Source organism: Calliphora vicina, chromosome 2 (assembly GCF_958450345.1).
Source record: "Calliphora vicina chromosome 2, idCalVici1.1, whole genome shotgun sequence".
In the NCBI taxonomy this organism is placed as follows: Eukaryota; Metazoa; Arthropoda; class Insecta; order Diptera; family Calliphoridae; genus Calliphora; species Calliphora vicina.
This window is the reverse complement of record NC_088781.1, coordinates 8,813,147-8,827,891: the sequence shown is the minus strand read 5'-3', so window position 1 is coordinate 8,827,891 and position 14,745 is coordinate 8,813,147. Positions and strand designations below refer to the sequence as shown.

Here is a 14,745-nt window from a genome sequence, read left to right as displayed (position 1 = left end):
CAGATCGTGCTCCTTTTCTTGATTAAACGCTTATTGGCCGTAAAAGTTGGCGTGGTCAACCACTTTTTCCGTAAAAACCTAAGATGGATTATGACCAACATTTTAAAAAAAAATTTGTCTAAATCTGTCCGGCCGTTCTCAACTGATGCAATTATCAACAAACGAAATTTTTATTTATATAGATAAAACCAAGGATGCTACATTTTATGTTTATGAGCACATTAACAAATCTTTATGAATTATGTTAATGACATGTATTTATGGATTAAGAACATGCAACATCAATACGTCAAGAAGAGAAACTAATTTGTTTTTTTCTTAATATAAAAAAAATAATTTCGAAGATACTCTTCATTAGTGTGTGAATATTCGTCTGAAGCATCAGTATGAAACAAAAACTGCATTTCAATTTTGGGCAATTGGTGTGATGTGCTTGTAGACTATTGGTAGGTGTTGAAACACTCATACATTTCATTATACTGGCGGAATTTGCAGCCACCACAGGCGGAATAAGTTCGAGTTATTTGTAATACAATTGCCTTCATTATCCCTCTTTCCACTTACCCAAGTGAGTACAACTGATGAATGTCTCGCCATCACATTTAAGGAGCCAGTTACCCGCTCCCCTAATGGCCGATACCTGAAGACTACTACATCTTGTCATATTATGGTTACCTCAATCATATAAATATTTACACTTGCTAAAATGTTGTAAACATTTCCAACTATATTTTTTCATTGCGTGTTCGTAGACGCAGTGTGATACATGTGTCTGGTCTTTAGAAATACAATTTCATAATAATTTTCCATTTGAAATTTATTTGATAACTTGCCATTAATAAAACCTTTATTATTCTACTTTATTTATGATTTTTTTTTATTCTATTGATTACATGAATTGTTCTTAACTTTTAATGCACTGTGCTGAAGTCACTGACATTAGTCATACTAGAGTGCAATTTATTTTAATTTGAAAAAAATACTGTGATAAGTTATCTTGCTATAAAACCCCATTGCATTTACTTTCACTTTTTTTCTGTTTATTTGATAAGCAAAATACTTTTTAATTACCTTAATTAAAGACGATTGTTTAATATTATACTAGATTTTATGGATCTAATAACAATGTTAGGTGAAATTTTAAGGTACATTGACCTCTAGTTAGATTAAGAACCAAATGTTTGCAAACATTTTTAATTTTGTGTGAATTTTTTTTTATATAAATAAGAATACTTTTAAGAAAAGCATTATTAGTATTGAATTATTTAACATACAGTTAAAATGCATAAGTTCAGTTGTTTTATTTTGGTTGCCTTGTTTCTGGCCCACTGCCAAACAGTGCCAGTTGAATTAGAAAAATCGGAGAGAGATCCTGAATTGATAGGTGGCTTTTTTGAAGGTGATATGGATATAGATATCAAACGTAATGGTCTAATAGATCCCACAAAAAGATGGCCAAATGGTGTGGTGCGCTACAGAATTGACCAGGCTTTTAGTAAGTAATAACAATTTAAAAAATTTGTTTAACAGATATTTTGAAACTAATACGTTATATTTGTTTTATATATACACAGATGTAAACCGCTCTATATATATATTAAAAGCCATGCAAATCATTGAAGAAAAAAGCTGTATACGTTTCCTTCATGCCACCGATCTTGCCAAGGCTTTTATACGTATCAAGGGCGAACCTAACGGTTGCAATGCCAAAGTCGGCTATAGCGACACAGAGCAATTTCTGAATTTAGAACTTGATTTTTTGGATCAGGGCTGTTTTAGAATTGGCAGTATTATGCATGAATTGTTACATGCTTTGGGCTTTTATCATCAACATAGTTCCTCAGATCGTGATAACTATGTCAAAATTAACTGGGCAAATGTTGAAGACGGCAGGGATATTAATTTCGTCAAGTATGGTGCGAATATTGTTACCAATTTTGGTGTTCCATATGATTATGGCAGTGTTATGCATTATCGTGAAACTGCATTCTCCAAAAACGGTGAGAAAACTATAGTGGCCTTGAAAAGTACAGATGCAACAATGGGCCAGCGTTTGGCTTTAAGTGATAGTGATGTGCTAAGATTGAATAAAATGTATAATTGTTAATGGATATGGAAAAATGTTTAATGTGTTTTTTTTAGCTAAAATTATTAAATAATAATATTTTCATAGTCAATCTATATTAATAAAATTGAAGAGTTTATTCGTAATCGATAAATTCAGCAATTTATTGGGTGTTTGAAAATGTGGGATGTACAATAGATGGCGTATCTTTTGATTGTGGTTTTTGCTTTTAATAACTTATATTTGTCATTTTGGAGGGTACTTATCTGTCATTTATTTTAACTTTTTTTTCGAAAATTACGAATTTTGTGCCAACAAAGCGTCATATGCTGGAAGTTTAGCTTTACTGCTTTAACTTGAAAAAAGTGCCGCTGAAGTAAACCGATTGCACACCAAAGTCTATGGTGAATGTGTTCCATCGGTTTCAATGTGCGAGAGATGGTTCATAAGTGGTGATTTTGACACGGAAGAAAAAGATTGCCCAGACCAGCAAAAAAAATTTGAGACCAAGAAGGTCATGGAGGCATTACTCCATGCTGATTGTTGTCAAACTCAACAATAGCTTTCAAAATCATTGGAAGCTTCACAATTAGTAATTTCAAAACTTTTACAAGTAGTAGGATTTATCCAAAAGCAAGAAAATTGGGTACCTTGAAACACGATTTTGCTTGTCCTAAGTGCTGTTTAAAAATAAAATCATTTTTGCACCAAATCGATGAAAAATGGATCCATTATGATAATCCGAAGCGTATGTGATGCCCGACAAACCAGCCGAATCGACACCAAACCAAATATCCATGGCCCTATGGTAGTTATCTGTATTTGGTGGGAGCAAAAGGGTCCTATCTATTACACTGTGCAACAGTGCCTGTATAGGTTCGACTCTACTACCAAAGGGTAGTAAAACCCTATACTCAGTTCGTCCATTTTGGTGACCAATTTTTTTTTATGGGCCCCCAAAGTTTCTGAAAATCACTGGGGCCTCTAAAAAAGGTGTCATCAGTTTTTGGTTAACTGCAAATTCAGACTTTGTGATACGGCTTAACTTTATATGGCAATAATATAGCTAAGAGGCCGCCAAAAAAAGTTATTTAGATTTACCGTAGCTACAACTTTGCTAAATATTATTAGTAAAAAATTAGGAGTCCCTGGAAGTTATTCTAAAAAAAGTAAAAAAAAAATTTTCTTTCTATATTATTTCAACAAAAGTGCACGAAAAAGCTATTTTTTGGAAAAAATTATTTAACAGAATTTATTTGGCGGACTCTTAGCTATATTATTGCCATATAAAGTTAAGCCGTATCACAAAGTCTGAATTAGCTGTTAACCAAAAACTGATGACACCTTTTTTAAAGGGCCCCACTGATTTGCAGAAACTTGGGGGCCCATAAAAAAAAATCGGTCACCAAACTGGAAAAACTGAGTATGGGGTTTTACTACACTTTGGTAGTAGAGTCGAACCTATACTGTCATGATCTTGTGTTTTTCCATAAGTCTTCATTTGTTGCATAATGTTATTAGCTGCTAAAAGACCATCACTGGGAACTTGTACCAAATGTAACTGATTTGTTTTAAGCGACCATTGGCCGAAAACTCCCAGAATATACGGCCAAACATGAAACTGTAATATTGTACTATGACACCGCAATTCCACGTGGTAAAATAACTGTTAAAAACTATTTCCGCCTAATAGTCCAGAGCTTTAGCCATCCAACAACTATTTGTTTAGATCGATGCGGAACGCTCTCTCTCTGAGATACGTTTCACTTCCGAAATTTTCTTGATTCTTTCATGGCCTCATAAGATGTGCAGTTCTTTTGGCGCAGAAGCCATATGTTGCCAGAAAGATGGAAAAAGTAGCGTAATATCGAAAATAAATAAAATTTTTATTTTAAAGTATAATTTGGTGAAGGATATAAAAGATTCGGCGCAGCCCAAAATAGCTCTCTTACATGTTTCTGCTAAATTTAACCTTTATAAGGTCTTCGGGTCAAATTTGAACAGTTTTGAATTTGAAATTGATATTTTTGATATTTTATGACCAGAGCAACCAAAAATATGCAGTATCATATTTTTTGCTGTGTGTTGTATAAGCATATGAGTTAATTATTTATCCGTTTCAGACAATTTTAAGAATTTTGGCATCGATTTGTTAGTGTATATTTTTGCATATTTTACTCTTTACTGCATATTTTAGCATATTTTTGCATATGTGACTCATAACTGCATATTTTTGTTGCATATTTTCTTTTTTTTTCATTAGTTTGTTTTCTTAATACAATTTTATTGTTTGTATTGTAATTTTTTATTTTTATATTTTATTATGTTGTTAAGGTACAATGACTACTTAAAGAAAAAATTAGAGTATCCATAATCGACTTATCTTAAATGAATTTTCGTTAACTTAAATGACAAAACTTCAGAATATTAAGATATACCGAAAATCTTGCGTTCATAGCACGTTGATATATTAAGACAAATTGTAACAAAGATATTAAGAAATCAGAAAAAAAGAAAAATATACATGGATATCGATAGACGAAACAATGGATGAGAAAGGAAGAAAAATAGGAAATGTCATGGTATTTTGAGTCCCAATCATAAAATTCCAACAAAAATATTTCTTTAATTGTCACAATTTTAACTAGAACAAATCATTCCACTATTGTAAGGCTTTTTTAAAATTCTATTTAAATTTTGGAAGCCGAATTAAAAAAAAATCGATTGCCATTTTTACCAACAACTTACACACGTTCTCCATAGAGTTTTTGAAGCATATTCAAATGATATAAAAGAAATTTATCCGAAACATCCGGAACATGGGCACATGGATTGAGCAAGTAAAATATACCACTACTTCCAAAAACAAAGTTTGAAGTATAAGGCAGTTTAAAAGATGAGACAAATCAACTCTACGGAAACCTAAAAAAAGATTTAGTTTGAACATTTAAAACTTAAGAAAACATATAGTAATTTATTGCTAAATATAATAAAATGAATTGAGTCAAACTTTCATGTAGTGCAAAAGACAGGAAAATCGAAATTTAATCCTATAATAAACAGTTTTAATTAATCAGCTCAATATTTTATTTACTTCTTATATATTTTTTAATAAAACGTTGAAGTCAAAAAGTAACCAACTATTTTTAAGTGCATATTTTTTATATTTTAAGATGATATTTTTCGTTTATAAGTGCATATTTTATGCGCATAAAACACTTTTTTTAGAGCATATTTTTGGTTGCCCTGTTTATGACTTTTATTTAATTTTCAAAAAAATATGTGTTTTCTATTTGGGTCAAATTTGATCCGAAGATCGTTAATGTCAATAAATTTGAAGACCTTAGGAAGAACCCAAAATGCTAAATTAATTGATATGGAATTTGAGTTACGTTTAGATCAAATTGGGAAGAGTAATATAGAATACAACAAAATAAAACATTTTTCTTTAATTTTTTCAACCACCCTCGTTTGTGAATACATGTCACAAATTGTCGACTTTTTTCGGTGCAAAAACGCAAGTTTGATAAGATACCAATGGTAAAAACCGTATTGCTTCTTATTGTCTAACAATGTTTCTAGTTCTAACTTGTAAACTTTAATTGACTAATTTTCAAGTAGTTGTGTTGTTTATGGTTGATCAGATTTATTAATCTTTTTTATACCCACCATTAAAAAAGATGAGCGGTATATTGATTTTGTCATTCCGTTTGTAACACATCAGCATATTTGTCGCAGAACCACTTAAGTGTACATATTATGGGTCCTCACAAATGCTCTCTATTGCTAAGGTTTTTTTAGTATTGAAAAATGGGCAATATCGACCCATGGTTTCACCTAGACCCTATACAAATGTCCCCCCGGAATTCTGTTGGATTTGTCATAAATACATATATTGATTATGCGACAATATTGAGAAATCCCTGCAATATTTGACCATAGTCCTCATACAAGGTCCCCCTCAGAAAATGATTTGAATATTCATAATTGTCTTATTTTATTTAATATCGTGATGAAATTGGACATAAACAAATTTTATATGAACTTAAATTTTTCTACCATTCTTTGTGAGGATCGGTCCATAATTGATCGTACCCCCCGTATAGCCCCCATATTACAAAAATATCTTATTGTCACATATTGATGGTGGGTATACAAGATTCGGCACGGCCGAATATAACACTTTACGTTTTTTTTTGTAGAAAGTATTTAAAGGTTAGCTATTTTAACACACACCCCTTGATAAATGCTTTAAGATTTAAGTTAATTCCTAGTATTTGCTATAAATTTGAAATTATAAATAAATAAAGCATTAGTTTTGAATAGCTGTTCAAAGTATCACCATGAAAAGTCATTTGTATTTGGCTATATTGCTGTTGTTTTTAGCCCACAGTGCTCACAATGCTCCAGTAGAATCGCAACCAGAAGACTTGGAGGAAGATCATGAATTAATTGGTGGATTTTTTCAAGGTGATATGGAAATCGAGATGACACGTAATGGTGAGATAGCTGAATCTAAAAGATGGCCAAATGGCACTGTGCATTATAAAATAGATGAGGTTTTCGGTAAGAGCAACACAAAATACCACAAGAATTTAAAAATAACCACTTTTAATCTTTATACAGACAACGATCGCACTTTGTATATACTGAAGGCAATGAAAAACATTGAATCAGTAAGCTGTATACGTTTCATACCCGTCTCGGATGTAAAAACTCCCCATTTACACTTTATTGGTGAACCTTCTGGCTGTCACACCAAAGTGGGTTATCGTGGCAAGGTACAAACCCTTAATTTACAGCTAGATCGCTTGGACAAGGGTTGCTTTAAATTGGGCACTATTATGCATGAAATTCTACATTCCCTGGGCTTCCATCATCAACAGTGTGCCACCAATCGTGATGATTATGTTTTGGTTGTGGAGGAAAACATTAAGGACGGCAAATTGGGAAACTTTATCAAATACGATGATAAAACCGTTACTGATTTCGATATTGAATATGATTATGGCAGTATTTTGCATTATAGTTCAACGGCTTTTTCGAAAAATGGCGAAAAAACGATTATACCTTTGCAGGGTGAAGATATTGAAATTGGCCAGAGACGAGCTTTGAGTGCTAGTGATATTAACAAATTGAATATGATGTATAAATGTCCTATTTTAATGATTTAGGAAATAAATTTAATATTTTTTAATGAGCATAAGTTGAGACTGTTTTTCGTTGTCAAAAATAGTGAAAAGTAAAGTTCTGACTCTTTATATGAAAGAGGCCTGTCACTTTAATTCATATATTCATTGACATCTGAAATATATCGAGAATTGTTTAGTATTATAAAGAACGACAGTATCTAGGATGAAACTTATATCGAATAGCCATACTATTCATTTTCCCTGATGCCATGGTGCCCTGGAACTCAGATTATTATTTCCTGTACTACATTAAGACTAGACACTAGTGAAATGACTATTAAATCCAACTTAAAGTTGTCTAATAAAATCACATAGTCCTGCTCTCGATACCTCAGATATATTCGTTTAGAAATGTGTGTCTTATTACACGAAGGGCACAATATTAGCAGTGAATATGAGAAGTTATTCACGGTCCCGGAAGTAGGAAGGAGACTGCATGCACGTTTACCGATCACTTAATGATCAATGGACTAGTTAATGTAGATTCAGATTTGGAGCAACCACCTGACTCCTTTAGAATATTTCCACGATCTTTGTGTAAATGAGTCGACAATAAAGATATTTTTTAATAATTATTGTCAATAATTTTAATATATTTGTCTACATACTAGATTAATAAATATTCAATTCAATATATAATTCAAACTACATTCATTTAGCATCACTACAATTATTTATCACAACATCACCATACGAAGGTGGTGGTGTTTCCGGTCTGGGTGCGGAAGGACCAAAATCTTGTATCTCTGGACTACCGGCTTCTCCAGATGTTTCACGATCCAGGAAATGTTGACTTAAACGATTGTTAAATAAATTACTGCGGCTTAAACGTCTAATCAAAGTGGCGGTATTTTGATTGATGGTGCGATAATATTGATGGCGGGCTGGACGGCCGAACAAGCGTGATAGGAAATTTTCGCCTACTGGTCCTTCGTAGCGTACCATGGAACGTGGTGGAGGAGCGGCACGTCTGCGTGGTTGTCTTCTCACTTGAGGGGGTAGCTGAGAAGTGGGTCGAGCCAAGGGATGTGTGGTTAAGTCGTCGATATGGTCAACGGGGGGAGCTGCAAGTATTATACAACATAAATATAATAATTTAATTATGATTTCATTAAATCGTACCTGACTTTTTCACTTCTAAACATATTTTCATGCATAGAGCGCAGGCCAGTATAAATACTATTGCTGATACACCAATTGCTATGCCCATAAAAAAGGCAAATTTTATATCATGAAAAGGACATTGTTCCTTAATTATACGCTGCTCATGCCAGGCTTTATTCAAGTCCTGCAAACATGAACGATATTCCTGGCATAAAACCAAGTTTTGTTTATTACACAATATAGTATCTGGAGCAAATCTTAGCCATTCATTGTTTTTTCTAACACTAACAAAACCTTGTTCAGAATCTAAATCATCGTCTTCGTTGGACTCCTCTTCTAAATCAATATTCGAACGCCATTGTTGTATGTTATTAAAAAAAATGTTTTCTTCTGGCTCCTTGAGAGGCTCGGCCATTACCATTTTCTCAAACATTTTCGCACTTTGTTTCAATTCTCCACTTTTCTCACTAAAGCAATTATCCAAAGTGACATTGATTCCTTTGTCCTCCAACTGCCTTACTTTATTTTTGATCATTGCATCACATTTTATACTATTTTCATTTAAATTTAGTTGTTCTAATTTCTTTAAATGCTGAAAGTCTTCTATATTAAAATTATTTAGTAAATTTTTACTCAAATCCAAGCGTTTTAGATTTGTCAAGCCAGCAAATAGTTCTGGTTGCAGTGAAAATAATTGTGAATTTTTCAAATTTAACTCATTTACAAATGGATTGTTCAAGAGAGCTTTGTGTTGCAAGGACTCCAATTTATTTCCTTCTAAATTTATTTTAAGCAAATATTTATTTCTGGCAAACAGACGCTCATCCAGATATTCAAGTCTATTGTAAGAGAGATCTATTTCGGTGAGACGCCTTAATTTGGAAAATGCTTCCCAGTCCAAGGTGTGTAAAGCATTATTGGATAGATTGAGATGTTTTAAGTGGGAAAAGTTCTGAAAGGGAGTTTAATATTAAATTAGGAAATAGTTTTTAAATAATTTACTTTAGAACTTACCTCAAAACATTTCTTATCCACTGTTGTGATGTCATTGTAACTTAAATCTAATATTTGCACCTGACTTGGTAGTTCAACTTCGGCACTTATAAGTCGTTTGGAGCTGCAAAGAAAATTTGTTGGTTTTATTAAGGGAATCGAAAATAAAGTTTAAAACATTAGTTTATGAGGGTTTTAAGTTTGTCATTCCATTTGTAACTTGTAATACGTTATTATGTTGATAATTTTTCTGAACGTTTTGATATTGAATATTAGCAAACTCATTTCATATTTTTCATGTGTGTAGATTAGTTTTCTTTAACATAATCACTACTTGGAATACGAATAGATTAGTTTATCACTGATAGATGGCTGGGACATAAATACTTATAAACTAAGTGACGTATTTCACGTAAAAGAGATGGTATATCTTTGGAAGTGACGCAAAAGCAGTAAAGCAAAGTTATATTCTAATTTTGCGGCATTATCTTGTGAACTCCATTTTCAAAAGGTAAAGAAATACCCAGCGATTAACTTAGGCACAATTTACATTCAGACTTTTCAGACGTCTGTTTTTTCGAATTCCGTTTTGAGAATCTTCCAAAAAATCATGACCATTTACACGGTGATTTTTTATATGAAACTAGCTGACCCGGTGCGCTTCGCCACCCCAATTAGAAGAATGAAATAGTACTATTAAGTCACCCTTTGTGAATTTAATTGTAAATGTCTAATTTCACCTTTTGTGAATTCAAATTCATTCAGAATTTTTAGGTTTATTATTATAAAATATTCAAAAAGTACCATTGCAATAAACAAATAGTACCATTGATTATCACTTTTGAATTCGCATTCACTAAACCATAACCCGTCAAGTTTGAATTTTAAATTTGTAAAGCCTTTCCTATATTATCAACTAATTTTGTTTCTATAACAATTAATATTTAAAAATTATCTCAAAACCCAAAAAAAAAACGAAACTGCGGTTTAGAAATTCTTCGGTTTTTTGGAAACGCTAGGTCCATTATTATAGTAAATTCACAAAAGTACATATGAGAACAAAGAAAAAGTACCAAGAAGTATGGCTTTGAATTTTCACTCACTTGGGACCATAAACGCCTAATTTCATATTTCTATGTCCATTATGACAGAAAATTCAAAAAGTACCATTAGAATATATAAAAAGTACCAAAAAGCCCCCACTTTTGGTTTCCCTCTCACTCCCATATAAGCTTAATTTCATGGTTTTAGGTTAATTGGTGCAGAAATTACAAAAAGTACCATTCGAATAAAGAAAAAGTACCAAAAAGTCTATCCCTAGAATTCTAACTCACTTAGGACCATATATGCTTAATATCATGTTTCTAAGTTCATTGTTATAGAAAATTCTAAAAAGTACCATTAGAATAAAGAAAAATTACCAAAAAGTCTCCCCCTAGAATTCTCACTCACTTTAGAATATATACGATTAATTTCATATTTTTATGTCCATTATTACAGAAAATTCAAAAAGTACCGCTACAATATATAAAAAGTACCAAAAATCAGGCACTTGTGGATTCCCACTAACTCCGGTCCATATAAGCTTTACTTCATGTTTCTAGGTTCATTGGTGAAGAAATTACAAAAAGTACCATTCGAATAGAGAAAAAGTACCAAAAAGTCTCCCCCTAGAATTCTCACTGACTTAGGACCGTGTATGCTTAATTTCATGTTTCTAAGTCCATTGTTATAGAAAATTAAAAAAAAGTACCATTATAATAAAGAAAAAGTACCATGAAGTATCCGCTTGAATTTTCACTCACATAGGACCATATACGCTTAATTACATATTTCTAGGTCCATTATTATAGAAAATTCAAAAAGTACCATTATAATATAGAAAAAGTACCAAAAAGCAGTCACTTGTAGATGCCCACCCACTCTGGCCCATGTAAGCTTTATTTCATGTTTCTATGCTCATTGGTGAAGAAATTACAAAAAGTACCATTCGATTAAAGAAAAAGTACCAAAAAGTCTACCCCTAAAATTCACACTTACTTAGAACCATATATGCTTAATTTCATGTTTCTAAGTCCATTATTATAGAAAATTAAAAAAAGTACCATTATAATAAAAAAAAGTACCTATAGTTCAGTTCACACATTTTGGTACCTAAATATTATTCCCTATTGCTAACACTAACTTCACTCAGATACATAATAGCTAACTTTAATGACGATAAGTGAAATAATTTAAAATATTAAAAAAGTACTATTAAGAGAAAAGTACCAATTTCCATTTTCCTCCTTGAACTCCTCTCAAGTTTGAAATTTTAAAATATTCCATTTTTCCAAAATTGTTTATGCTACAGACATGTCTCAAACGATTAAAATCTGTGTTAATGTGCTCAAGAAAAAATATGTTTTAAAAAAAGTACTAAACTGTTTACCCAGAATTGGACCAATATACACCTTTAGTTAATTTTTGGTTGAATCCAGGAACCAATGTTAAAAAAGTTATTAAAATTGGCTTAATAATTTCAAATATAATGTATTTTCCCGATTTTATCCCCTTTTTGGTACCAGTTTTTATCCCCATTGCGTTGGAAAAATTTTATTCAAATAAATTTCTGTATCGTGGTGGCTCATAATAAAATATTCGTATGTCTATGTTGAATTATAGAAAAACATATTTTATAAAAAGTACCAAAAATAAACACAATTTTTATCCCTCAAGTGCGATTTTCCAAAAAGTACCAAACCTATATTTTTTATTTTTTGATAAGTAAAGAATACAATTTAAAATTTGTTTCTATGTTTATTGGTTTAAAATATACATAGGGTGCCAAAAAAGTACCAAAATACAGTTTTTACCCGTTTTCTCCCCTAAAAGATTCGAATTTCGAAAAAGTTCGAAACACCTATCAACTTGTTTTTTAAATAGAGTAACATGCAATTTTCAGTTTTTTTGTATATTTATTAGTTTTAAAGATATAAGGTTACCGAATTTACCCGTTCATATCGGATCGTTTTCGGGAGGGAGGAATCCACAGTTAAAATTTCATGATTCTAGCTTCAGTCGTTTGGGCTGTGCGATGATGAATCAGTCAGTAACGTTACTCTTTTATATATTGTATTTGTAGATATTGGCCATTGTTAGCTATAAACTTTTCCCATCTTTCTGGCAGCATGTGGATTCCGAGCCAAAACAACTGGTTACAACTGGTACAGTTGATGTGATGGTCTTTTTCTCCCACCAAATACTGAGAATTACCTTAGCGCCATGGATATTTGGCTTTGGTGTCGATCAGGCTGGTTGGCCGGTCTTCAAGTACGATCTTCTACGCTTCGGGTTATCGTAATGGATCTATTTTTCATCGCAAGTAATGATTCTTTTGTAGCTAGAACATCATTTCGGACTTGCAAAATCTTTAAAAGGTCTCTCGGCTTCAATTCGCATGGTACTCAATTTACATGCTTTTGGGCAAAACTTACTGCTCGCATATGTTTCAAAATTGCTGCCCTTGTAGCTCCTAATGCTCTTGTTAAGTTTTACAACAAACTTCATGGAGTAATGCTTCCAATTCTTCCTTTTCAAAAATTTGTGGATAGCCTGGGCGATCTTTGTCTTCCGTGTCAAGAAAAAAAAACTTCATTGATTACACTGGAATGTTCATTAACTAAGAGAGAATGAATGACAGATATTTATCCTTGAAAATGACATATAAGTTATTAAAAACAAAAGCAGCGTTCAAAAGATACGCCGTCTATTGTAAATCTCGCATTTTAAATAGTAAACTAAAGCCACTGTTTTGAAGAGTCAGCCTAAGCCGCTATATTAAGGAGCCGAGCGACGTCGCTATTTCAATATATTTTTGAAATTCAATCGAAGACGCTGTATTGAATATTCGGCTGAAGCCCTTACACTGAACAGTCGATCGAATACACAAAGTTGATGTATTGAACAGTCGAAGACACTGCTTTGGCTTACATCGATTTTGCATGCAAAGTCGATATATTGAATAGTTAATCGAAAATGGTTTGTTGAATATTTATCTGAAGCCATTGAATAGAACGTTTGATCGAAGCCACTGTGTTGAGGAGTCAACATAAGTCCCTAGTTTGAGCTGTAGACCGATATTTCTGTATTAACTCTGCATTAAAACAAAAATGTTTTATTCAATATTCGACAATAGCAACTGAATTGAACAGTAGACCAATGTCGCTTTATAACAATCAACCGAAATCGATTTTTTTAACAGTTAACCAACGCTGTCACATATCAGCTAATGCATCATTTTGAAGTTAAAGTAGAACAGTCAATAGAGAATGTTGAAACTGAGGCATTGAATTTAGCAGTCAATGGAACTGTCAACCGAAGCAATGGTTTCAAAGAGTCAAGTTTAGTCCCTATGTTGAGCAACAGCCCTATATCAAATATCCTAAGAACAAAAACATCGTTCAAAAGATACGCCATCTATTGTAAATCCCGCATTTTTAAGTCATAAACCCAATTATTTCATGGCGATCGGTCTAAATGAGCTCATAGCTTCCATATAAAGCCGAAACTCCAGAAATAAATTATTGAAATTTTGAAAGAAAAATGTTTTACTCATTTACTCAGTGTAGGCTATGATATATGGTCCGACTTGACCCAGCATACTTTCTTACTTGTTTTAATTTGCTATATTGAAAAATCTGGCTGGACATTTATTTTTCACACATCCTTCCTATCTTAATCTTTACAAAAACCTAAACCTGAAGATTTAAAATTTTCTCGAACTTTATACACAATTAATAATGCACTTTATTTATAAACATTGTTATCACCAAAATTTCTCTTTTCTCCAATTAAAAAGAGCTCATTCTTTTAAACACTCTCTTTGCTATTTTTCTCTTAATAATCATACCTGCATTGTGCTCTATTTAACTGCAGATATGAATCACATTTACAAAATCGTGGGCAATTGTTTATTAATGTTTCACCATAAACTGTAAAAGTTAAATACACAAATATAATAATTGTTTTAATTAAAAACATTGTTCTGGTTGCATTTTTTTTATATCTATTGAAAGTAATTTAATTAAAAAAGTAGAATTAATTCTTTTTAATTCCACATAAAATTTCACATAGTTTTTCTCGTTATAAATATTCGTATTGTCTCGTTTAATTACAAAAGTTAACTGAAATTTGTTTGAAATTTGGTGCTATTTCGTGATAACAAAAGAGTGAGTAATCGTTATCTGGTAAAATAAAATTGATAAGAAGAAAAAATAAATAATAATAATACTACGGCTGAAATCAGTGCAATGTTATTTTAACTGTGTAGTGTAATAATATTTAAACAAAGTTGTTTAATATTGGGTTACTTTTTTATTTTTGGTTTCCAAAGTTGTAATGCTAAATAGA

The 14,745-nt window shown here is 31.9% G+C and overlaps 3 protein-coding genes across 3 annotated transcripts; 2 read left to right on the top strand and 1 right to left on the bottom strand.

Moving 5' to 3' along the window:
• The first annotated feature begins 1,281 nt into the window (after positions 1-1,281).
• LOC135949847 (seminal metalloprotease 1-like) lies at positions 1,282-2,107 on the top strand. The gene is made up of 2 exons (XM_065499294.1): positions 1,282-1,495; positions 1,575-2,107. The coding sequence occupies exons 1-2, from the start codon at positions 1,282-1,284 to the stop codon at positions 2,105-2,107; spliced, it is 747 nt and encodes a 248-aa protein (XP_065355366.1).
• Positions 2,108-6,408: 4,301 nt separating this feature from the next.
• LOC135949846 (seminal metalloprotease 1-like) lies at positions 6,409-7,239 on the top strand. The gene is made up of 2 exons (XM_065499293.1): positions 6,409-6,631; positions 6,692-7,239. The coding sequence occupies exons 1-2, from the start codon at positions 6,409-6,411 to the stop codon at positions 7,237-7,239; spliced, it is 771 nt and encodes a 256-aa protein (XP_065355365.1).
• Positions 7,240-7,818: 579 nt separating this feature from the next.
• LOC135950244 (leucine-rich repeat-containing protein 15) lies at positions 7,819-14,460 on the bottom strand. Its single transcript, XM_065499781.1, has 4 exons — positions 14,246-14,460; positions 9,376-9,478; positions 8,380-9,313; positions 7,819-8,321 (listed from the first exon to the last, which is right to left on the bottom strand). Exons 1-4 carry the CDS (start codon positions 14,374-14,376, stop codon positions 7,909-7,911), a joined length of 1,581 nt encoding a protein of 526 aa, XP_065355853.1. The 5' UTR covers positions 14,377-14,460; the 3' UTR covers positions 7,819-7,908.
• Between the last annotated feature and the right edge of the window lie 285 nt (positions 14,461-14,745).